The sequence below is a fragment of the Opisthocomus hoazin genome, chromosome 2 (genome assembly GCF_030867145.1).
Source record: "Opisthocomus hoazin isolate bOpiHoa1 chromosome 2, bOpiHoa1.hap1, whole genome shotgun sequence".
In the NCBI taxonomy this organism is placed as follows: domain Eukaryota; kingdom Metazoa; phylum Chordata; class Aves; order Opisthocomiformes; family Opisthocomidae; genus Opisthocomus; species Opisthocomus hoazin.
The window spans coordinates 53,181,240-53,205,503 of record NC_134415.1 but is presented as its reverse complement, the minus strand read 5'-3'; the positions used below and the strand labels follow the sequence as shown (position 1 = coordinate 53,205,503).

The window sequence follows — 24,264 nt, the reverse complement described above, 5'->3', positions numbered from 1 at the left end:
TGTTATTCCTGACCAACAAGGCAGGGAAATGCTGCAGTTTCTTGAGAGAAAATAATTAACGGTGTATCGGAAGGCATGGCAAGTAACAGCGTCAAAAAACGCCTCCCCTCCCTCCCCGTCTGCAATTTTGAGGAATTTTGAGGGCTTCGTCAGGAGAGCGCGCCCAGCAGCACCTCTCCTCAGGGCACGCCTTGGCCCCTGCCCGCGCCCAAGATGGCGGGCTGCTCCCGACCGGCCACCTCCCTCACTCAAGATGGCTGCAAAAGACAGGCGACTGATGTGGCGAGGCTGTGGCGGCCATGTTGCTTTCGGGCAGTAGGGCAATGCCGAGCGGGCCTTCCCCGCGCCGTACCATTCCGCTGAGGAGGGGTCCGGGGCGGTGCCCGGGCGGGAGGAGCGCGGCGGGCGCGGGAGCTGGCCGCCCCGCCTGGCAGGGTAAGGCCGGGCGGCGGGGCAGGACCGCCGGGAGGGCGGGGAGGGGGCCCGGCTGCTGCCGCTACCGCTGCCGCTACCGCCGCCGCCCCGCCCGGCGCGGGGGGGCGACCACTGCCCTTGAGGCGCAGGCCGGGCCTCGCCGCCTCGCCCGTAGGCATGGCGGCGGCCAGGCCTCGGCCGGGATCGTGGCGTCGGGCGGCCGGTGTGCGGGGGGCGGGGGACAGGCGGCCCGCCCCGCGTCGCCGCGCCGGTGCTGCTCGGAGGTTGTTCCCCACGCTTCGCTTCCCAGTGCGGTCTGTCCAGCCTCTGGTGCCCACCGTGCCCTGAGGGGAGTCGCGTCGTTGTCGAGCGCAGGGAGAAACGTCTGTAGTGTCCGATTCCCGCAGACTGGTGCACGCGTGGTAATCTGGTGGCCACGCAAAGTGAACGGTAAAACCCAGAAAACGATCGCAGCTGTGTTTTGTCACTGGCGTAAGGAGTAACACGGCGCGGCATCGTGCAGATAGGGTCGCGAGTGTCAGTGCTGTTCCACCTGGAAAGCGTGGTCGCCTTTGGTTTTCCCGTGTGAGGAGCATTTCCGGTTCTGTCTCTAAGGTTATGAACTTGTTTTTTAGCAAGGCGGAAATCAAAAAGTTCTGCACGTTTTAAAACAATTTTCAGTGACTCTTGGAGGAATTTGACCTGCAGTGCCCTGTAGGATAAATTGGGATGCTCCAGATGGCGATTCCTCAACTTCCTCAGCAGTGCACAAACAGGCCAGGAGCTGTGGCAGCAGAGGCGCAGTTGTTACTGTTCGCCCGGTATCCTGACATACCTAATTTTATGTGTCGGCAACCTGTGGGAATTCATGTGAACATGCTCAGTTTCCCAGATGATTAACACAGTTGAATAACGCTAGCTGTTGTTCATGTTCCTGTGATGCTCTTTTTCATCTGTGGTAGCTTATTATCTCACTGTCATTAATGTATTTTATCATCACAGTTCTACTTTTAAGACAGGTACATATTACAGGAAAAAAAAAGAACACAAATCAGAAAAAATACCATAGGTATGGCTCGTTTGAGGACTGAAGCTAGGTCTTGTGCATCTGTGGTAATAAGTCTTACAGCCCTTTATTTAGGGTGGTTTGTGTGCTCTTAAATACTCTGCCTGTTGTACTGCAGCTCTGGTTGCTTAATCTCAGACCTCTTGAGCTGTTCGTTTTATCGGTCAGGATCCAGGGTGTTGCACTGCTGTTATGATCTACCCACCTTGCGCTTATTTTGCCAAGTGGCAGCACAGGCATGAAGAGGAGCAATTACATGCCCTTACACCATACCAGCACTTCAAAGAGATACTTGGGCAGTTTCTGTGGAGGATAAAGATGATGAAGTAAGATCATATCAGGCCTTTTCTTTTTTTTCCTAACACCATCGATATTTCAAATGTTCTCATTCTGATCACTGTCCGGGCCCTTTGTTGTACATGTACATGCAGCTATTGAGAGTTTAAAGGAACCCTTCCTAGGAAAATAAGGCAGAACTTCCTCCTCGCTTTCTCTGAAAGAGAAACTTAAGATCTAATTGAAAAGACGTGGGGAAAATCAAGCAACCAAAGATTATATATACTTCACAAAAAGCAGGGCATATTTGTGTGAAATAACAGGATTTTTGAGAAGTATGCAATTCAATTTCTCTGACCTGTTGGGTTTTTCTCACCTAGATTCGCTTCAAAAGGGCTAAGCCATATCACATCAGTTAAGGCTCTGGCCCATAGAAACTGCGAAGTAGATGTGAACAGTGAAAGTCCAAGAAACAAAGATGTTTTAGAAAGATTTACAGTCCTTCCTACAAAAGTATTCATTTACTGTGTTAATTATCCTGAATTAGGTAGCTGCTATTGACTATGTTGTTGGATGATGAGGGGACTGGAGCATCTCTCCTATGAGGAAAGGCTGAGGGAGCTGGGCTGAGAAGGGACCTTATAAATGCCTACAAATATCTGAAGGGTGGGTGTCAGGAGGATGGGGCCAAACTCTTTTCAGTGGTGCCCAGCGACAGGACAAGGGGCAATGGGCACAAACTGAAGCATAGGAAGTTCCGTCTGAACATGAGGAAGAACTTCTTCACTCTGAGGGTGACGGAGCACTGGAACAGGCTGCCCAGGGAGGTTGTGGGGTCTCCTTCTCTGGAGATATTCAAGACCCGCCTGGACAAGGTCCTGTGCAGCCTGCTGTAGGTGACCCTGCTTCGGCAGGGGGGTTGGACTAGATGGCCCACAGAGGTCCCTTCCAACCCCTAACATTCTATGATTCTATGATTCTATGATCATTAAAAAAAAGAGCACTATAGCACACACCAAATATAAATCCTTTCTTAGAGATTGGAAGCCACTTTCAGGCTTTATTTCTGAAAACAGCTGTACTTATTCCAGTGGCCTTACTAGGAAATGTGATTTAGTTGAAATATGTTTTGGTTTTTGCAGTGGTTCTGTTAGATTAATTATGTTTTCTTTAAATCTTGCATACATGCAAATTCTTTAAAGCATTTATTCGCTTATTACTGAGCAAAAAGCTGGAAGAAGTTACAAAGAAACCCATAAAATGCAGTATGTGGAAAAAAAAAGTTGTTTTCATTTACATCTTCCAGTTGAAGTCAGTGTCTGGGAGACTAGCAGCGTGCTGCTTTCAGAAGTAGCTTCAGGGTACAGCAGAGTGATGTTTATTAGGGCTGTCAACCTCTAACCAGCTCCCTTTTTGCTTGCTGGTTGTGTAAGTGGTAACAGGTTCAGGATGACCCGCAGTGATCTGTGGTCTCTTTCTCCCGGTGGGCTGTGAACCTGCCGCCTCCCAGCAGCAGCTCCGAGAGGGTTTCTGAGGGTGTGAGAAAATAGCAGAGGGGTTGTGGAGTGGCAGGGCGCACTCCTCCTTGCTGTATTGCACTTCTTCCGCCTTTGTGACCGTCCTACGTTGCCGCTCAGGAGCTTGTTCTGCCAGGTTTGGGTGGCGTGTTTGAAATAGGGCAGGAGAGAGAAGTGCTGATCCTTTCGAGATTTTGGGCTGGCTACAGTCGTGGAAAGCAAAAGAGATGGGGTGCAGCTCTGGGAATTCTTGGTTTACGGATGCAGTTGGGAGCCAAAGTTAGGATTATGAAGACTAGGGTGCCTTGTGCTTGTAAATGGAGGGATAGAATTAAACCTATTAATGATGTTACCATTATTTTTCGTATTAATTACTGGTGGTTATTTAAAGCCAACATTAACCAGCAATTAGAACAGAATATGTTCTTCTCTTTGATTCAATAACTGGATGATTTACTGCAGCATTTGTCATCCTCATTCCCATTGCTGTGGATGGGAACTCCTCAAGAATCTTCTCTTGTCATTAAGTGTTGACAAAGTGTAGAGAGTAAGGAGAAAATAGCTTTCCTAATCCATTGGGGATAAGAAGCTGCTTCCTCACCCCCAAAATGAAAGCAAAATACTTGGAAATCTTCCATTAGCTCAACTTTTTGTTGTTGTTGTTTTTGGGGGGGGGAGTCTTTCATACTGCGTTATACGCTTGAAATGTTGTGTTCTACTCTCAACCTCATGAAACTGTAAAATATGAAGACAAACTATATTCAACACCACTTCAGAAAGCCAAAGATTAATTTCCTTTACAAATGGTAACAAAATGTACAGCCTCTTTTTTTCTGAAGGAAAAAAAAGGTGAGAATTGATTAATTTGTGGCATTTTTAACTGTAAAGACATTTCAGTAAACCATTTCTGGGCTGATTTAGTCTAGAACCAGCTGAACTAAAGAGATGATGTTGGAACGTACCTCTCTATTTGGCTTAGTATCAGATATTAGTGTTAGTAGAGCTCACATGGGAGCATGTATCAAGGATTTATCGTAGATGGGGATCTTAAAAAGGAGCAGGAGGAAATTAGCACATGCTCTGTTCATTGATTTCTTTAAGCGCTGCTGATCAGTGAGCTTCGCAACCCTCGCAATTGAAGAAGGATATCCTGTTGGAAAACATTAAGAAGGGCAAGCCAGGGGACAGATAAGGTGGGAAGCTTTTGTGCACTTGTGGGCTAACTTCAGTATTAATCTTCGGATCTGTGCTGCTTCTTACAGTCTGCAAATGTGGGAGCTGTTAGGGTTATGTCTCCACGTAGCCGGTGATCATTGGCAGGGAATAGTTGACAGATGTTGAGCTGGGAGTGTTTTAAAGATGCCTGCTGGCCAGAGTTCATGAAGCAGAGACTGTGATAATTGTACGTTTGTAGGAGTCTGGATGTGAGCAGTCCTTTTCTGGTAGAGTTTAGCCGATGCTATCTTGCACTTCCGCCTCTGCAATTTCGAGCCTCTGTGGTGTATTTCAACACCTGTTTTGTTTGTCTTTTTCTTCTAGTTACTTTTCCTTAGTATTCTTCCTGTAGTAATGTTTTTGTTTTCTTTTCTCTGAGTAAACATGTTTGAACTTGCTAGCGGTAGGGAGTGTGGGAGTGAGGGGGTTCTGCATCAGCTGGGTGAGAAGGCCAAGATCCCACGCAGTCCCGTTGATTGGGGCAGGACTTCTTGCAGGAGCTTATCGAGTACTCAGGATCAACCCCCCAGTTAAGTACAAATATTTGAGGTTCTGCATAACTCAAATTTACAGATGTTTTATATCGAGTAGAAATCTTGTCCGTTTCCTACAAACATAGATCTACACATTCCAGCGGTACTTAATGGGGTCATTAGAAAAGCAGTTTAAATCTTTAAATGCAATTTTTAAAACATCATTTGTGGTGTCAGAAGCACTGAATGACTTATGCCTTGCAGATTAGAAGATGAGTGTCCTCTCCAGTGCTTGCTGCGGTAGCTTGTAATAGGAAGAGTATTCTCAAAGCTATCTCTTAAGCTTGCTATTCAAAGCTTTTCACTCTAGGCTCTGTATTGTATTTGACTTCCTTGTGCTTTATGTTGAAGAGACGTTTGCCTTCTTAATCAGACAGTTTATATCTGCCAGGAATGTATTTAATATAATGTCAAATGTAATTTAGATGAGAAGTGAAAGTACAATTTGGTGTCATTTTCTGCCAACCATTATTACTGTGAGAGGGAAGCACAGCGCTGAGCTTAAATGGAGCCTTTAAGCAATAACAAGTTGATTCGTCTGTTTATTTTGGCCTAATGTTCTTCCCTTGGTTACAAAGCTGTGGTAAGCATGTGCTAAATAACAGACATCTAAAAACTATGCTAGTTAGGGAATACCAGCGTAGAGGATCAGATCAGAGCATTTAAAGGCCTCAGTAAGGTCGACAGCATCATTGTGCTTGATGAGCGAGGGTAAATGAGACTTCTTGTTCAGTGGTATGGGTGTTATATGCGAGTTGAGACAGGAAAGCCACAGAGTTCTCAGGCATCCGATTCACTGTAATAATAGCTAGTGTCAGTCTCTAGAGCTGGTCGGGAAATGCAAATTGTTCTTTCTGAAAATGTCAAAAAACTTCTGACCCCTCTGCTTGTTGATTGAGGAGGAGCCAACAGTTTTGAAATATTTTTCAAACAAAGCACTATTACCTCCTCAAAAAAAATGTAGCTATTTCTACATACATAGTTTGTCCCAGTAATTAAGTGGCCAAATACAATAGAAGCTTATTATCATTATTAACCTCCAGGTCTGATTGTTTACATGGGGAAAAAATCAGAAAAAAAACTGAACCAGATCCAAAGATTTATCCCCCTGCTTTGGCACAAGGGACTGCCTGGCACAGTGAGTGGAGCGTGGTGTGACTGAAAACACAGGCTCTGTTTCCACACCAGCCTGGAAACAATCGGAAGCAAAGTGACTTGCTATGCTTCAGTTCTTCATTGGTACAAGAGCAGGGAAAGATGCTTGTTTCCACTGTAAATTGTTGTGGCTTCTGCTGTTGAAAAGTGCTTGTAGGAAGAATGTTTTATTATTAAGCAGGGCCAATTACTCATATTTTGTTACCTATACCATCTGTGCTACATACACTCTGCAGTGGTATTCTAGAGTGTAAATCTAAATCTGTGACTGTAACCAAGTGTGTTTGCTGATGATGATTGTATTGATAGAGGTAACCTTGAGGTCTCAACCTCGTCTTGTAAATTAGGAATTAGGACATAGGTCTCCACTGAGCTTTTTCTTAAGTGATTGATGTCGTACATGAATGAAAATATGGCTCATGGAAGAGAGAGAGAAAGCATTCAAATATTTGTCTGTTTTTCTGGCAGGATGGAGAAAAAGAAAATTCTGATGAAATCCAAGGTCGCTGCTCCTAACCTGCTGAGGGCACTGTATTCTCTGTACCAGTTTGGTCACCTCTGTGACGTGACAGTTCACACACAACATCTTGGAATTCAGGAGGAGTTTCTGGTTCACAAAGCTGTCTTGGCAGCTTCCAGCAACTATTTCAAGGGGCTTTTTCTGCATGATGAGATGCTGGACGCCAAAAATTGCACAGTGACTCTGCAAGACATTTACACGGAAGAGTTCACCTCCTTCCTGGAGTTTGTTTACACTGCAGAAGTGGAGATTGAAGCAGAAAAACTGCAACGGATGAAAGAAATAGCCGAAAGACTTGAATGCAAGGATTTGCTTGACATTTGTGAAGAAGTAAAAGCAGAGAGCAAGAAGGGTTTAGATTTGAGCCTCCATCTGAAAGGTCAGCTGTGTGAAAATGGTGGGCCACAGTGGACTGACATCCAGCAAGAGGAGAACTGCAAACTGAGTAACTCTTCCCAAGTTGTGGCGATACCCATGCAGAAGAAACTCTGGGATAGGCAAAAACATAAGAAGTTGCTGACTGGCTATGAAGTCTATTCAACTATTGAAGGCCAGACGGCAAGCCTGGAGCAAGAGGACACTGCTTTTCCAGAATCAAAATCCAGGACAGCAAAGCTACCAAAACGTGACAAGACAAATACCAGAAACAGACTCAACATGGATATTGTTAGTCTGGAAAATGAGAATAGTCATTCTCTCCTAAGTGAGACTGAGTCAAACAAAGCCTGCGTAGTAATTGGGAACGCGCTGACAGAGCAGTGGGAAGATGAAAACAGTCTGATTTCCAAATTTGCCAATAAAACTGCACGTAGGAAATCACTGCGGCATGTGGCAAAAGTCTTGCCACAGATTGCATGCGAGAAGCGACATGAATCGTTCCATGTTATCAAGCAGTACCAGTCGGACATAGAGCTCAAGCATGACGTTAATCTGGCTGTGAAGTACAGCTGTAGCACGTGTGAGCAGTTCTTCTCCACTCACCAGCACCTCCGGCAGCACCGCCTCACCGTTCATAGTGATGAGTGGGGCTTCTCCTGCATATTTTGTGACAAGAGATTTAAGCGTCAGAAGGACATAGGCGACCATATCCGCAGGGTGCACGAGAAGAAGAGGGATCCCCAGGCCTGCCCATACTGCGACAAGGTCATCAGTTCCAAGTGTGGCCTGACAGTCCACATACGAACGCACACCAGGGAGAAACCTTATAAATGCGAACGCTGCCCCGCCAGCTTTGCTCAGCGGTCTGCTTACAATACTCATGTAAGGTACAGCATTCTCGGGGTGGGGGGGTGTCCATGTCCATGCACGCGCAGGAAAATGTGTTTTCTCTCTGCGTATCAGGATAAAAATGTTCCTGAAGTCCTTGCTGCTTTAGTTCCAGAATTCCTTGGACCTGATCAGAAGTTTGTTGAAATCAGCACATATTTTTTCTGATGACCTCATCAAGCTCTCAGTCTGGATTACTGGATTGAGCTCTCCCAGGCTGGGAATTTGGGCGAACATTTCCCGTTGAATCAGAGGGGACTTGTGCAGCTGGATCTCTAAGGTGATTTTTGGAAGCCTCAGATTCGGGTTTTTAAATAGGAGCCCAAAAAGAATCGGCATCTGTGTAAAATACACAAGAAAATTCCAGTTTCGTAAACATCGGGGCAAGTGTGGTGCTTTTTAGTAGGGTTTTCATGGGCCAAATACCCTGTGTGCTGTTTTTCTGGCTAGAGTGAGCTTCTGGATAGGCTTAGTAAGTGCTGCCTGACTGAAAAGCAGATGTTGAAATTGCACAGTAGTTTCCAGAACTGCAGAAGCCACTGTACATGTCAAACATCTCCATACTCTGCTTTTGTGGTATAGGAGGTAGGTGGTTTTCTGCTGGATCCCAGCTTCCTTTGTGAATAATGTCAAAATTTGTTTGTAGTTCCGTCCAGTAGCAGAAAAAACATTCCAGATGTGTTGTGAGTGCAATGATGTGGCTAGTTCCACACACTGAGTAGCGCTAAGTAGAGTTAACTGCTGCAACCGATCGCTTAGAAGGGGATCTGTTTTTATTTTACATATAGGCAATTAATCTGCATTTCCCTTCTTTGAAGTCCATCATTTCTTATCCTGTCCATCACGGCCTCAGAGGAAAATTTGCAGTCCATACTGTGTTACTTGTCAGATGACAAATATGTATACCTGAGAGGCACCATCCTTGGTAACTGAGACCACCTAATTTTGTTAATTAACTGGTCCAACTCTACATAAAATTTCCCTGATCCTGGCTCTCCGAATGTGCTGTTAATTTCTGAAATGGTGTGAAGAACAATTAGAAGAAAATGACTCTTCCTCTGAGGCAAACATGCCTGACTTGAAACAATTAAGACGTACTGAAGTAGTGCTCTGTTGTTTGTTTGTTTTAACAGAAAAATCCATGAGTCTGGGCAAGAAAGGAAGCTTATGCCTCTCTATTGGATGGTGGTTCCGCCTGCGCATAGACCAAAAGCCACAAGCTGTGTCAAAGATTATGGCAGAGAGACATGGGGTGGGACGTCGGCGGCTGAACAACAGAAGTGTGCTAGGCATGAAGAGGCAACAAGTCGTGAGGAAGAACCCGGGGGTTCATCTGTTGCTGGAGCAGACTGTAGCAATGAGCAGGAAGAACGGAAGCGGAAATGTAAGGAAGCTGAAGCAAGACATGAAAAAATGAGTGAAGAAGGGAGTGAGGATGAGGGTGAAATGGGTGTGAAGGGTGAGGAGGAGGTAGATTACAACGCGGTGTATTCAGAAGTTGAAGACAGTAGAGGTAATGAGGAGGTCTGTACTGAGGAGGACGATGAGGATGATGAATACTCCAATGAGAAGGATGGTGAAGAACGTGAATCAGATGAAGAGTTTAAGATAAAGAAGGTAAATAAAAGTGGAGTGAATAAGAAATCTGCCTATGTAATAACGTGCGATAAGTGTAATGAGCAGTTTGTTTCCCGGAAAAAGTATGTGGATCACTGCAGAGATGTCCATCAGTGCTTGCCTGGTAAAGTCTATCAGTGTGACATCTGCAGCAAGTCGTTTGCTAGTTACAACAGCTGGAAGGAGCATCGGGCGTGTGTCCACACTGAAGAAAGGCAGTTTGCCTGCACCCTTTGCAATGCTACCTTTAAAAGAAAGAGAGATGTGAGGACGCATTATATGCGGAAGCATGAAGGCAGAGTCAAACGCCCTCTCTGCTCTGTCTGCGGGAAGATCCTCAGCTCCCGAACAGCACTAGTGTTTCACATGCGGACGCATACAGGAGAAAAACCTTACGAATGTGGCATTTGTCATTCAAAATTTGCTCAGCCGTCACAACTTAAGATCCATACCAGGTCAGCCTACAGTACTGCTTCTCCCATTACCACTCCTTGCATGCCCGGTGTACTTCAGCACTTCTTTTTTCCCCTTCCAACTTCCCAGTTCTGAGTCATTCTCCTTGCGTGTCCTTATGACAAGGAACACTGGGATATAATTTATTCTGTAGTGTCTGTGATTAACTCTTTTATGTAAAGGCTTTGTCTGCATCTGATCATTGCATCAGTTCTGGTAGGGATTTTGAAACAGATGCCCTATCCAAACTTGTAAGCAAAAGCCAGTCATTTGAGACAGTCTGCAAAATTAGATGGTGGCCTTCACTGATGAAAAGTAGCGTAGGCTGAAGAATTAGTCAAAGACCTCAGAGACCCAGACACCAAGCCCTGCTCGCTCTTTATCCCTCTGAGCAAGTCATTTAGTGTGAAGTTTGATTTTTTTGTATGCAATGCAAAAGCTGGACTTCTAATCTGGGCTCCCTCTAGTCATTGGAAGTAGACTGGATGAATTGCTCTCTGGTGGTGTCTGTGTTAAACATGTCCTCTCCCAGGAGAGGATGAATCATCCCGTGGAATTTCCCATCTTTCTCCACACAGGGAGCCTAGCAGATAGCGTATAATAGGAGGTTAACTGTTGAAGGGTAAATGATGTGAGAGAAATCCAGTCAGTAGAGACTGTGGACCCGTACAATGGGGAATGTAGCTTTCTTCTGTCTCCTAATTGTTCTTACAGTGATTTTAAAAATTGTGAGGTATACTGATTCAGGACCAGCAAAACATCTGAAATGTCAAGATAATCTCTGTCAGCTGAAACGCAGTAGAGCTGCGCTGCATGTAAGATGCGATAGGACTGCAACAAAGCAGTGACTCATGGCCTTTGTGTTGGGTAACTAGCTGTCTCATATTTTGCCTCAGAACTCAAAATTATGCATGTTTTTGCACATCATACTGTTTGGGTTGGAATAAGGGAAGTCAGCACAGTGCTAAGACCAAACACTAGGTTTAGACTTTCTCTGATTTGAGCTAGGTTAAAAGGAGCTGTCTAGCATGCGTTCGGAAATACTTCTTGCCTGACTTTCTTTAGTGCCTTTTGTCTTAAAAATGGGAGTATCCTGCCAATTAAAGTTTGCAGGCCAAAGGACATGAGACAGAGGGATTGCAGAAGCCAAGAATGTGGCCCACAGTGTCCGAAGAGATCTGCTGCTGGCATTGTGCTGGGGACAGTCTGGATGCGCTTTCAGTCCCTAGCACAGCAGCAGCTTGTCATCTTCCATGCTTTCTCCCTTCCAGTGCCTAGACTATGAGCTATAATTTGTGAAAGAAAGATGGATTTTGTAGGCCCTGAGAGGGAAGAAAAGGTAAACCTTGAATGAGAATTTTAGTGCTTTAGTGTAGCACCTAGACTGGCAAACACTCTATTTCCTGACTGAGCAGAATGTATTTTTTCCTGCTTCATTTAAAAAATGAAGTATGCTGCCTGTAGTGTGTAGAATGTAATTTTGAATACATTATATTAAGAATGCGCTACAAGAGCTAGTTTCTTAATGGTCATGTGTCTTCCACTCCGTGTAGGTCACATACAGGGGAAAAGCCATATATTTGTGAGGACTGCGGGGCTTGCTTTGCTGATAAAAGCAAACTCACTGGCCACAAAAGGACCCACACAGGTAGGCATTAAATATTTCTGTCCTTCCATGTGGTTCCTCCCATCACGTCCCTTTATATTGCTAGAAAAGGGCTAGTTGGGGTTTGAAAAAGATGCACACTTTGTTTTGTAATTCACAAAAAAGAAACACGCTTTGTTTTGTGATTCACAGAAGAGACTTCAAGTACCAGGAAGGAACTGTTAGGGATAGAAAGACATTTGAAAACTAACTTCAAAGTACAAAATTCTGCTGAAAGAGTTCACAACGTCTTTTTCTCATTACTCAGGAGAGCGCCTTTTTAAATGCGATGTGTGTGGAAAACATTTTGCCACCAACGAGTACTTAAAATGCCATAAACGGTGCCACATGGGTGCTAAGCCCTACAAGTGTGACGTTTGTGGGAAGACATTTGGCCTGAGAGCCTCGCTAGCCCAGCACAGCAATGTCCATGCAGGTAACAAAATAAACTCATTGGGGTTGAGAAAATAAACGGCACTGGAAGCTTGGGTCTGAAGTACCTTCCAGTTTAGATGGGGATGTTTTATTTCAGAACCACTTTTATAACTGCCTTGAATGAGGTGAGGAGGAGAAGCAGGGCTCATACCAGTCCTGACTTGTTAAGCAGGGCACGATATCATGGTCAGTTAACAAGGGAGGTCCCAGGTGACTGGAGGATCGCCAATATAACACCTATCTACAAGAAGGGCCGGCAGGAGGATCCTGGGAACTATAGGCCTGTCAGCCTGGCCTCAGTGCTGGGGAAGATTATGGAGCGATTCATCCTGAGTGCGCTCACCGGGCATGTGAAGGGCAACCAGGGGATCAGGCCCAGTCAGCATGGGTTCATGAAAGGCAGGTCCTGCTTGACCAACCTGATCTCCTTCTGTGACCCACCTAGTGGATGAAGGAAAGGCTGTGGATGTCATCTACCTGGACTTCAGTAAGGCCTCTGACACTGTTCCCCACAGCATCCTCCTGGAGAAACTAGCTGCCCATGGTTTGGATGGGTGTACTCTTCACTGGACAAAGAACTGGCTGAATGACTGAGCGCAGAGAGTGGTGATGAATGGAGTTAAATCCAGCTGGCAGCCAGTCATGAGTGGTGTTCCCCAGGGCTCAGTTTTGGGTCTGGTCTTGTTTAACATCTTTATCAATGATCTGGATGAGGGGATTGAGTGCTCCCTCAGTAAGTTTGCAGGTGACACCAAGCTGGGCGGGAGTGTCGATCTGCTTGAGAGTAGGAAGGCTCTGCAGAGGGATCTGGAGAGACTGGATCGATGGGCCGAGGCCAACTCTATGAGTTTCAGCAAGGCCAAATGCTGGGTCCTGCACTTGGGTCACAACAGCCCCATGCTGTGCTACAGGCTTGGCGGGGAGTGGCTGGAAAGCTGCCTGGTGGAAAAGGACCTTGGGGTGTTGGTCGACAGCCGGCTGAACATGAGCCAGCAGTGTGCCCAGGTGGCCAAGAAGGCCAACGGCATCCTGGCTTGTATCAGGAACAGTGTGGCCAGCAGGAGCAGGGAGGTGATCGTGGCCCTGTACTCGGCACTGGTGAGGCCACACCTCGAGTACTGTGTTCAATTTTGGGCCCCTCACTACAAGAAAGACATGGAGGTGCTGGAGCGTGTCCAGAGAAGGGCAACAAGTCTGGTGAGGAGTCTAGAGAACAAGTCTTATGAGGAGTGGCTGAGGGAGCTGGGGCTGTTTAGTCTGGAGAAGGCTGAGGGGAGACCTTACTGCTCTCTACAACTACCTGAAAGGAGGTTGTAGTGAGGCAGGTGTTGGTCTCTTCTCCCAACTAATTATCGATAGGATGATGAGAGGCAATGGCTTCAAGATGTGTCAGGGGAGGTTTAGATTGGATATTGGGAAAAATTTCTTTACTGAAAGAGTGGTCAGGCATTGGAACAGGCTGCCCAGGAAGGTGGTTGAGTCACCATCCTTGGAGGCGTTCAAAAAACATGTAGATGTGGCACTTTGGGATATGGTTTAGTAGGCGTGGTGGTATTGGATGGATGGTTGGACCTGATGATCTTAGAGGTCTTTTCCAACCTACGATCATCTTGTATCACATCAGACAATGTTTGCTTAGAAGACTGAGGCCTGTTTTGTGCTGCTGAAGGGCGTAGGAGCAGAGAGCAGCTGTAGCTGCTGTCGTTCCCCTTGCAAGATCAGAGAGCTGTTCTCAGGCTTTCCCTTGCAGCCAAGAAACACTTACCATATAACCTTAAAAAACAGAGCCTCAAGCACGTATCTCCTACATATACCACTCTATCAGTATTGGTGTTTTAAAAATTCTTTATGCTTTTTGTCTGTGGAAATCAAGGCCAAAAGAACGTGCTTTCTAACTCCATGCTTCCTGGGTTGGGTTTTCTTTTGGTTTTAGAGACCCGTCCATATTTCTGCGAGCAGTGCGGAAAAACGTTCACCCAGCAGGGCGCTCTCCGGCGCCACCAGCGCATTCACACCGGAGAAAAGCCCTACAAGTGCAGGGCTTGCGAGAGAACCTTCACGGACATGTCCACCTTGCGCAGACACGTGTCGGTACGCTGCCCCTCGGGTGTCGTGGTGGCAGGCAGACTGCAGCGGTGACGTTTAACTCCTGAGAGGAGTTTCTTGCCTTAATGAGGGTTCACGCTGGTGATGAATATTAGGGTTGGGGGATTGATCTACCATCTATACACAGCTTTTAAAAATGTTTCTGGAGCGTGCAGAATTTTCCTCTGGCAGCACGGCAGCTCCCACTGCTGGCTGTCAAACCAGTCGTCTCCCAAGTACTTGTATTGTCTTCAAAAGGAAAATCTAATCTTATAAAAACGTGTGAGGAAGGACTGGTTATTTAAAATGCTGGTTACTGATTGAATCCTTTTCTTAAAAAAGGAAAGGTGCCACATTTTGTATTACTACAGTCTCTTTTAAGCCTCTTACACAGAGGCCATAACATGATGTTTTATAACATCTTTGTGTTGCAGATGAATACCATTTTATGCGTTTCCAGCATTGTGATATGCTGAAAAGTGGGTTGCTGAGCTTTGCTGTTGTCAGAGACCTTTGGGTCCTTGAAGCGACTGCCAAGACAAAACATAAGGGGTTTTCCCAGTTGCAAGTCTTTAAGTTCATGTTTGCCTGTATGCTAGAATTCCAGCTGCTTTTGGAAGCATTGCCTGGCAGCGGAGCCACAAAATCAGTGCATTTCAGAGTTCAGCTTTTGCATTTGAGCACAATATCACAGGGTTAACCTCGATACTGTTTGATTTTGCACTGGATTAAATTCTCAGTTACTGAAGTTGTTGTTAAAAATACTCAGATGTAATTGTTTCTACGCCTTTTTTTTTTTCCCCCCCCTAGATTCATGACCGGAATGCTCACTGGAGAAGCTTCTTAATAGACCTTACAACCAAAAAAGACCATAACTGGTCTAAAATAGAAACATTCTCAGAAACGTGTATGGGTGAGGGCTCTGCGCCGGAAATTTGGTCAGTTGACCGAGGTAAACTTTATAAACCAGAAAGCGTTCTTCTTAAAAACGCAGAACGTGTGCCATCTGGTGTTAGTAACGCGGAAGATGCTGATAGCTCCCTGCGGTACCCATAACGTCAGCTGTCGCCAGGATTCTCTGCAGACTCTCCAGGTCCACCATCATCCCGGCCGTTGGCCGCGGCCGCCGCATTACACGCTGCGGCGTGGTGCCATCTCCACGCGGCTGAGCTGGCGCTGCGGTCGGGGCAGGGGCCGCTGTGCTGCTTGCGAGTGCTTTTGCCCGTTAGATTTTTAGACCCGTGCAGAGTTTTATTTTTTGCGAAGCCAGATGCATCGTGGAGTGTCTCCTTGAAAGCGTCTGCAGGCGTGCGTGGGCGAACAGGCGGGGCTGTGGTGCTGTCGCTGTGAATTGCCGCTTTTTCTTTCTTTTTTAAATAAAGAGGCGCTCGTGACGTGCGTGGCCACCCGCCCCGTAACTGATTTATTCGCATGGGTTTGAGTGCAGAAAAGTTGTTAATTCGGCAAGCGGAGAGCCAGGGCCGGGCGCCGGGCAGAGCTGGGCCAGCCGGGCCGCGTTGCCTAGCAACGCTCGTCGCGCCGCCTGACGCCACTTCCTGCGCGTCGCGGCCGCGCCTGCGCCGTGCGCTGCCAGTGGTGGTTGTCAGTGCGGGGGCGGCACTCTCGCGCGGCAGCGCTTCCGGCCGCCGACCGGAGGCAGCGGGGCGAGGAGCGGCGCGGCCCAGCCCGCTCCTCTCCACCTGCGGGGCTGCCCGGTGAGTGCGGGGCACGGCGGCGGCTCCGGCCCCCTCGGCGGCCTTGCTGCCTCCCCCAGCGGCTGGCCGTTGCCCTTCCCCTCGCAGCCGGCTGTCCGCGGCGGCCCTCCGCCCCGCCCCGCCGTGGGGAGGCAGCGGGACGCGCTCCCTGCGCGACCCACGGCCTTTTCTGAGGGGGGGAGGAAGCGGAGGGCGAGCGGGTCTCCCTCGGCAGCAGGGCTTTAGCCCCGGCGCCTGTCCTAGAGGCGGGCAGCCGGTCGGGGGCTGCTGCCCGCGCTTGCGGGCTGCGGCCCGTCCCTGGGCCCGTCGTCGTCTCCCGTGCTTGCCGCCGCGGCCCGGCCGGGGAAGAAGCCTGCTGAAGAGGAGACGTACGGCGGCTGTCCTTGTGGTGTGAGCTGCGGGGAAGCGTCCGGCGGTGCCCCGTCCTCCTCCCGCGCAGGAGCTTCCCGGCCTGGTCCGGGGTCAGCGCGGGTCCCCCGGGGCTGCTCTCACATGTCATCGAGACCTCGGGCTGGGCGTTTGCTGCGGCGTGCTGTCCTCTGCTTCCAGGCTTCACCTCTGCTTCAGCCCCGCAGACGCTGCCTACGGTTGTGGTGCCGTTCTTTTAGCTTCCATGCTTGGAGCAAGGCTAAGGGAAGCAGGCTGGCGCGTAGCAGTGATGTCTCTTCTTAGACCGTGTGGAATTGTTGGTGCAGAAGAACAGATGAGCTTGTGGGTCCCTAAGCACTTCTGCCATGCCCAACTGGTCTTTATCTCTTTTCACCTAGTTTTGCCTCTGGAAGGGGACACATGCATGCTGTATGATGGCTGATTGTATGCAAGAGTTGCTTTTATTTGAATTTCAGTTCTACAGGCTAGTCCTAGTGAGCAGGCTCAGTCTGCAGATTTTCAGGCCTTGTCTTTGGTAAGGTGGATATATTGTACATCTGTTGAAGGTGTTGTGCCAGCCCCGCGCTCAGCAGCTCAGTGTGCTTGCCACAGGAGTGGCAGTGAAAAGCCTTCACAGTGGAACACATCTTATTGTATATGCTGAATTAATGCTTCTCTTCTAAACAAGTTCCAAACAAGTGGAAGGCTAGCGATGAGAGCAAGCAATGTGTTTCCACAGTAGCTTTTGATTCAGCAAGTACTGTGGTGAGAAGAACAGGAGGTTTCTGTTTTGCAGCCTTAAGAAAAAAAGAATTAAGGAATTGGTATGATGTGTCTGTTAACACACGCGTCTGTGGTCAGCTCCTGAAACGAGCAGCTCACCAAATACAGTTATGAGCTCATTCACGCCAGTGAGAGAAGTCTGTGGTTTGGGTTCTTGTTTCCTCCTGGGGTTCGCCGTTGTCTACATGTGACCACAGCTTTGGCTGTGTGCTCAAATGGAAATTAGTTGGATAGTTGTCAAATAGCATGACAAGTAGTTCAAAAACAATTGTATTGGGGGAAAAAAGTTATGTTTTTATGTCATTGATTATTTCAGATAAAGCATTCAGTGACTCTTTGCTTAATTCATCGTCATATACTTGGAGGGCTAGTGTATTGTATAACTGAGAGGAAAAAAAATGCAGCATGACTATGGAGAAAGGGAAGCAAAGTTTAAACATCATCTTTTATGCTTATTTGTAAAAGTGAGCCTCTCAGTCAGGAGTCAAATCATGTCCTCCTTCACATAAATTTTCTGTCAAAACTAAAGTGTAGCATTGGGGTTTGCTTGTAGTAGTGGACAGTGTTTTGAGATGCTTGTTGAGCTCTGAGCTGGCACAGGTGATTCTTTGTCCCCTTCCTGGGTCTTTTGTTTTAGGTGTAGTAAGTGTCACTCAGTAACAGTGGTTTTTAGGTACTGGCTAGGATAATGTTAACGGAACTATTTAAATCTTAAGTGTTTATTGACATGTAGATTCAAAGGTTAGGAAACAGGAAGGTTTTGGTTCTGAGGATAATCTTTTTCTGTATAATCCAAGGTAGGGGTTTGGGTGCCCGTGGTGGATTGTGTTGCCTGTTCTCCCACTTGCTTGTTGGGTCAGTCAGGGAGACCATTCTCCTTCCCTTGAGTCTTGTCTGCCTTATTTGTAAACTGCATAGGACAGGGGCTCCCTGTTGCTTTTTACTTGAAGGGGCAATGGGCACAAACTGAAGCATGAGAAGTTCCGTCTGAACATGAGGAAGAACTTCTTCCCTCTGAGGGTGACAGAGCACTGGAACAGGCTGCCCAGGGAGGTTCTGGAGTCTCCTTCTCTGGAGATATTCAAGACCCGCCTGGACAAGGTCCTGTGCAGCCTGCTGTAGGTGACTCTGCTTTGGCTGGACTAGAATGACCCACAGAGGTCCCTTCCAACCCCTACCGTTCTGTGATTCTGTGATTTTGTATCAAGTCCGTGAAGCATTCATTTTGCGTGGCTACTGATAATCTCCATGAAACTGTATTTTATAGCTCTCCATTTTACAGTTTCTTAAAGTATTTATCAAAACAGTTTTAACAGAAAACCGTATTGGGATGCGAGTCTGATTTTTGTTTTGTTGAAATGAGTGTGGACTAAAATTTGAGTTTATAACTGGGAGGGCAGAGGGGGAAGAGTATCTCTTTCTGATGCTATGGATATTCTCATGTCTTTTTCATGCTTATTATGGCTTCCTCACTGTTATATAAATTCTGTTCCATCTATACATTACCTTTTTTACTGATTTTTCTGAGCAAGGTTTCTAGTGTCCTGTGCATAAAAGGCTGCAAGTTTACTGTATCTGAGCATGTACAGAGAACAGAAACCTTAATTAACTTCTAGAAAGTGGAAAGAAATTATTCAGATTCAAAATGCATGTGTATGTATTTTCTAGGAACACAGTAAAACTGAATAGGTTGCATGGGGGCTGCTACTCAGAGTGTCTGCAAAGTTCACAGAAAAACTGTTTGGGTTGGGATCAAATATCTTTTTTAAAAAAACTCAGTTCTTTTGAGAACTTTGGAGTAGCTTAAAACGTTACTTTGAAATGCGGCATAACCTAAACAGTAGTGGAAATGGCAAAGCCCTGGTAAGGCTGCAAATGGGCGTTCAAATTTTAGAGGCTGTAAGTCCACTTGGAGTGATGAATTTTTTTTAAAAAGAAAACACTTTGAGGAAGTTTTATGATTTCTTTTGTTTACAGTTTGAGAGTATGATTATGCAGTCTCCTATGCTTTGGTTGGTTAAGCATTTGGAATTTAATCCGAGTCTTGTTTAAAAGTCTTATCTCAGAAGCCTGTTTAAGGAAGTGTTGATTTAGGATTGCAGTTAACTTTTACTTAATCTTACTTACTTTACTTAATCTTACTTACTTTACTTATTCTCTTATTGCTTGATTGGGAGGGAGAATAATTCCTTAATTCCACATACCTTGACGAGAACATTTCTTTTGATCTTCCACTGTTTGCTTTGTCCCTATTACAGGTTCTAATAGTCTCTAGTGTTTCAGGTAAAATTACGGTTGATATTTAAACTCAAATTAACTTCAGAGAAATCTCTGTATATGACTGGTGGCATGGTTTTAGATATGACTGCTTAGGGTGACACTTTCTGAAACCTGCGCTTCTAGCCAGACTTCTCACAATGCTGCTTTGAAAGTCTGATCACTTAAGCTCAAGTGCCTTAAGCACTCAAATCTGAAGCAAAGGACGCTCGAAAGTCTGGATGTGACTTTTGGTTGCTGAAATCTTTGAGTTTTGTTAGTTTCTGTGCAAATAGCTAATGTGCAGTGTTCTTAACAGCTTTTTGCAGAGAGAAGAAAGATGGAAAGTAATGCAGTTTTGCTGGAATCAAAGTCCTCTCCTATCAACCTTCTGAATGAAATGCATCAGCTGCGTCTCCTGGGCCACCTCTGCGACGTGACTGTCAGCGTGGAGTACCAAGGTGTCAGGGCAGAGTTTGTTGCTCACAAGGCTGTATTGGCAGCAACAAGCAAATTTTTCAAGGAGGTGTTCCTTAATGAGAAGGGCATGGACGGGCCACGGACCAACGTGTTCTTGAATGAGGTCCAGGTTGCCGATTTTGCTTCATTTCTTGAGTTTGTCTACACTGCTAAGGTAGAAGTGGAAGAAGACAGAGTGCAGCGTATGCTAGAAATAGCTGAAAAGCTGAAGTGCTTGGACCTCTCGGAAACCTGCTTTCAATTAAAGAAGCAGATGCTTGAATCAGTGCTGTTGGAGTTGCAAAACTTCTCTGAATCACAGAACTCTGAGGAAGAGAGCGCTACCCAGCCAGGCATTTTGCTTGAGTCCAAAGCAGCTGCTGTGGCAGAAGCTGACCAGGTAGATTGTCCTCTGGATCCTCCCGATTCCCCAGCAGACAGGCCCAGTGATGGAGTGTCCCCTGAGATGCCGGCTACCAAATCAAAAGAGAAAATGGACAAAAAAAAGGAAGTGATGAAGCCTCCTTATGCCAAAATCAGAAGGGCGAGTGGGAGACTGGCTGGGAGGAAAGTATTTGTGGAAATCCCAAAGAAGAAATACACAAGGCGGCTGAGAGAGCAGCAGAAGAATGCAGAGGTTGCTATTGAAGGTGGCAAATATCCTCAAGACCAGGATATGTGTGATACGGAGAGGGAGGAGGAGCAAGCGGAGAACAACATCAAACCTGAAAGTGAAGAATGCGATGGCAACTGTGAATCAGAAGAAAACCTGAAAAAATCCGAAGAGGACAGAAAGAAACGAGGCAGCAACTTCAAGTGCAGCACATGCGAGAAGGAATTCCTGTATGAGAAAAGTTTTTTCAAGCACGTAAAGCACAGCCACGGCATCGCAGCTGAAATAATTTATCGTTGTGAAACCTGCAGTCAGACCTTTGCCAACCGGTGCAACCTAAAAAGCCATCAGCGCCATGTCCACAGCAGCGAGCGCCACTTCCCTTGTGAGCTCTGCGGTAAGAAGTTCAAGAGGAAGAAGGACGTCAAGAGGCATATTCTCCAGGTTCATGAGGGTGGTGGGGAGCGTCATCAGTGCCAACAGTGTGGAAAGGGGTTGAGCTCCAAAACTGCCTTGAGGCTCCATGAAAGGACGCATACAGGCGACAAGCCTTATGGGTGCACAGAGTGTGAGGCTAAATTTTCTCAGCCTTCTGCACTTAAAACACACATGAGGTATGAACAGACTTAACTGGCCTTGTAAGATTCTGGGGGGAGAAGCAGAATCCCCTGGAGCACACCTTGAGCCTTCAAGTGAAGTGGGGATGTAAAACGTGACTGACTGGAAAGTGTCCGTATTTCCTTTCTTCATAGCTTTTTTTTCACCTGCTTTTCGGTTTAAGGGAATTGCTGTAATTTTCTTTAAGCCAAAGTAGAGGTGCGTGGGTCAAGGCCTGCCGCTGCTGAAGCACAGTTAACTTTTCTCATAGGAGTAGACTGTTAAGAGTCAGTGGGATGTTTCATATGAGAAAAGAAACACCCATGCCAAATTATTGGTGGGATTAGGGCTATAATTATTTCAGCTAATTTGAGGCCTCTTTATATTCAATAGAATAATGTTACGCAGTAAGTATGAAAATATTCTAAAAAGATTTGGCCATGCGTTAAATTGAAGAACACTGGGTTTGGGAGCTAAGCATAGAAATGATATGTGACCAGAAACAGGCTGACACGCCTAGAAGTGAGTGAAGCACCGAAGATACCCACACGGAGCTGATGAAATCAGTTGTAGTGTGTATATTGCAGTGAGACTCAAAGGTGGAGGTGCAAACACATGGTCTTGAAAGTTCATGGGAGAGACATTCTTATCAAGGCAAAAATTCTTGCTACTAAGGGCTTCGGCCTGCTTTTGCCAGTCCACCAAAGCAATCATCTGCAACCAAAATTCAGATTATAGCCAGGGAGTAAGCGTGGAGAGGGGGATATAGAAGAAATATCCTGAAGTACTACTGCTCGGATCCAGAAAGAGAATGCAGTAGTGTCAGCATATTCCTAGGCAGCATTTCTTGCAAGGTAGATGGGTTCGTTAACCACTGCTTTATTTCACTGCCCCTTTTGAAGTCGGTGGGTTTACTGCCAGTGGTGGAAAGCACATCCAGAAGCAAACTTCTGCTACAGTGCTGCTATGATGTTATTGCTGATGCAGCTGTATGGCATTTCTCTTTCATCATGTGTCCTTTTCTAACTGCAAGTAACTGCATTATGCTGCTTAGAAACTGTTTTTTGGCATAAGCGAAGTTTCTCCTCCATTATGCACCACTATGGCTTTTCAGTAAGCTTACTGAATGCTGGAAACTCAGTGCTGTCCTTGTGTATCGTGAGAGTCTGTAGTGAGAATTTCTCGGGGTTTTATGTATGTTTTTACATCTGTGCCCCTTGTGTTGATGTATTGCCATGAAAACTGGCCTGTGTTGCATCCTGCAGCATTACTCAGTAGAGGCCTGAAGTGTCCATGGGCTCACCATTTAACGTAGAGGAAACTGGAATATATAGGCAACAATTCTGTAAACTGCCCTTCGTGTACACACAGCCTTCGCCAGGCACACTGCGGGCTGGGGGTGACAGCAAGAAAAATAACTGTATAAAAGTGGCGTCTTTTTATTCTGCTCCTAGGATGCCACTTGTTCCAGAGTAGCCAGTGACTCTCTATTTGATGGCCCTGCAGAAGCAGCATGCCAGGGAACACATCACTCACATTGTATGTGGAATATTTCATTGATAGTGTCAGCAATATAAAGATACCTGCTTTACTTCAGATCCCAAGATGGTTACATTTTTCTTTCAGTCTGTCTGTCTGGATAAAAGTTTTCTAAACTTTACTCAATTTTTACCTTCAAAGGTTTGCTTTTACACTAAAAATATTTCTGGATCTGAGGCTTGATCATGCAGCTAATGCATGATCAAGCAATAAAGCAGCACTACAGAAACCACAATGCAGAATTTGGTCCAGCTGGAGGTATTTTTAAAAGATGCTAAAGTCTTGCACAGTCACTCTTCAGAGAGCAGCCACAAAGTAAAGACGGTTTGCGTTGTGCTGCAAAGGAGAGAAATGTAGCTCAGTGCTTTAATGTTGCTTTCTCATTTCAGAATCCATACTGGTGAAAAACCTTTTGTCTGTGATGAGTGTGGTGCCAGGTTCACTCAGAATCACATGCTTATATATCACAAACGATGTCACACAGGTAAGGCTTTCTTTTACAATGTACCACATGTAGGAGGAGGCCTGCGGTGAAACCAGGAGATCTTATTTTCTTTCAGAAAATGCTTTTTTGTTGGTTTTTATGTAAAATCAGATATTGTCATCCCTAGACGCAATTTTACTGAGAAAGGTTCCTGTAGGTGGATAGGCAGACAGTGGAGAGGGTAAAAGGAGCTGTTACGGTTTGGCTGCGGCCAGCAACAAAAGCGCCACGCGGCTGCCCCTCCCCCCCACCAGGGTGTGGAGGAGAATGGAAAGAAACAGGCAGAAACTGGTGGGTTGAGATAAGGGCAGTTTAACAGAGCAGCAAACAAAGGGAACAAGAATGATACAGATAAGGGGAAAACACAACACAAACCGCACAACTCAGAGAGCTGCTCCCACCGCTGCCCGCACTCCCGAGCCGCGAGTTCCCGCCGCGCCACCCCCCCCCCACCGGAACCCAGCATGACAGCACATGGTATGGAATACCCTGCTCTGTTTGGCCAGGTGGGGTCAGCTGTGTCCCTTCCTGGATTCCAGTGAAAATTAACCCTGTCCTGGACAAACTCAGGACATTATCCACCCCTTATTCCATACCATCTACGTCATGCCCAGGTCCCCCATTGTCCAGCTGATCACCACCACTTCTCCTGTCTCCAGATACCATTCCCTTAGTCTATGGATCATCACTCTGAAGTGTCTGTTGAGTTCATTTAATCCATGACTTTGGGCTCCATCTGTCGTAATGGTCTTCCATGGCAGGAGAGGTGATGTGTGGTGATGGGCGGTCACTTGCTGCATCCAGAGCTCACGGCTGATGTATCTGGTGCAGCCCGTGCCCACAGTCTGCAGGAGATGTTGATCTTGATGAAGTTGCTGGGTGCCAGTTGTTGAAAACCAGGTCCAGTTCCATCATCGCTGTGCTCTGCTAGGTTTCATTAAAAAGTCCATCTTTCTTTAATTTGGACGATTCTTACTATGATACTACTGGTATAACATACAACAATTCTGACAGTGATAACAGACAGTGACAGGGTTTTTTAACAATTAACTTTATACAATTTATTTATGGACTATTCTAACCCAAAATCAAATCCCCATGAGGTACACATCAGACTTCCCCATCCTTCTGCATTACCCACCAGGTACACCCAGGTCCTTGAGCAAAGGCAATCCAGCGGACGGGCTTGCCTTTGCCCGAGGCAGGACTAACCCAAACTGCCCTCCCTAACATGTTCCGCATGTGCACTACA

General features: G+C 46.4%; 2 protein-coding genes across 4 annotated transcripts in view; both read left to right on the top strand.

Annotated features, from left to right (window-relative positions):
* Positions 1-368: 368 nt before the first annotated feature.
* LOC104337848 (uncharacterized) lies at positions 369-15,578 on the top strand. Of its 2 annotated transcripts, none has more exons than XM_075413670.1 (7): positions 369-435; positions 6,645-7,961; positions 9,096-10,034; positions 11,586-11,680; positions 11,946-12,113; positions 14,046-14,203; positions 15,008-15,578. In XM_075413670.1, exons 2-7 carry the CDS (start codon positions 6,646-6,648, stop codon positions 15,251-15,253), a joined length of 2,922 nt encoding a protein of 973 aa, XP_075269785.1. In that variant the 5' UTR covers positions 369-435; position 6,645; the 3' UTR covers positions 15,254-15,578. The 2 variants fall into 2 exon arrangements, with proteins under 2 accessions (XP_075269785.1, XP_075269786.1); XM_075413671.1 differs by lacking the exon at positions 369-435 and adding an exon at positions 711-864.
* A 259-nt stretch (positions 15,579-15,837) lies between these two features.
* LOC104337849 (GDNF-inducible zinc finger protein 1) overlaps positions 15,838-24,264 on the top strand; it is a 24,340-nt gene continuing 15,913 nt past the window's right edge. For both annotated transcript variants that reach the window (XM_075413667.1, XM_075413668.1), the window contains exons 1-3: positions 15,838-15,912; positions 19,640-21,006; positions 22,918-23,012. In XM_075413667.1, the coding sequence (XP_075269782.1) occupies positions 19,661-21,006; positions 22,918-23,012 (1,441 nt within the window). In that variant the 5' untranslated portion in view covers positions 15,838-15,912; positions 19,640-19,660. The remainder of the gene's footprint in view (positions 15,913-19,639; positions 21,007-22,917; positions 23,013-24,264) is intronic.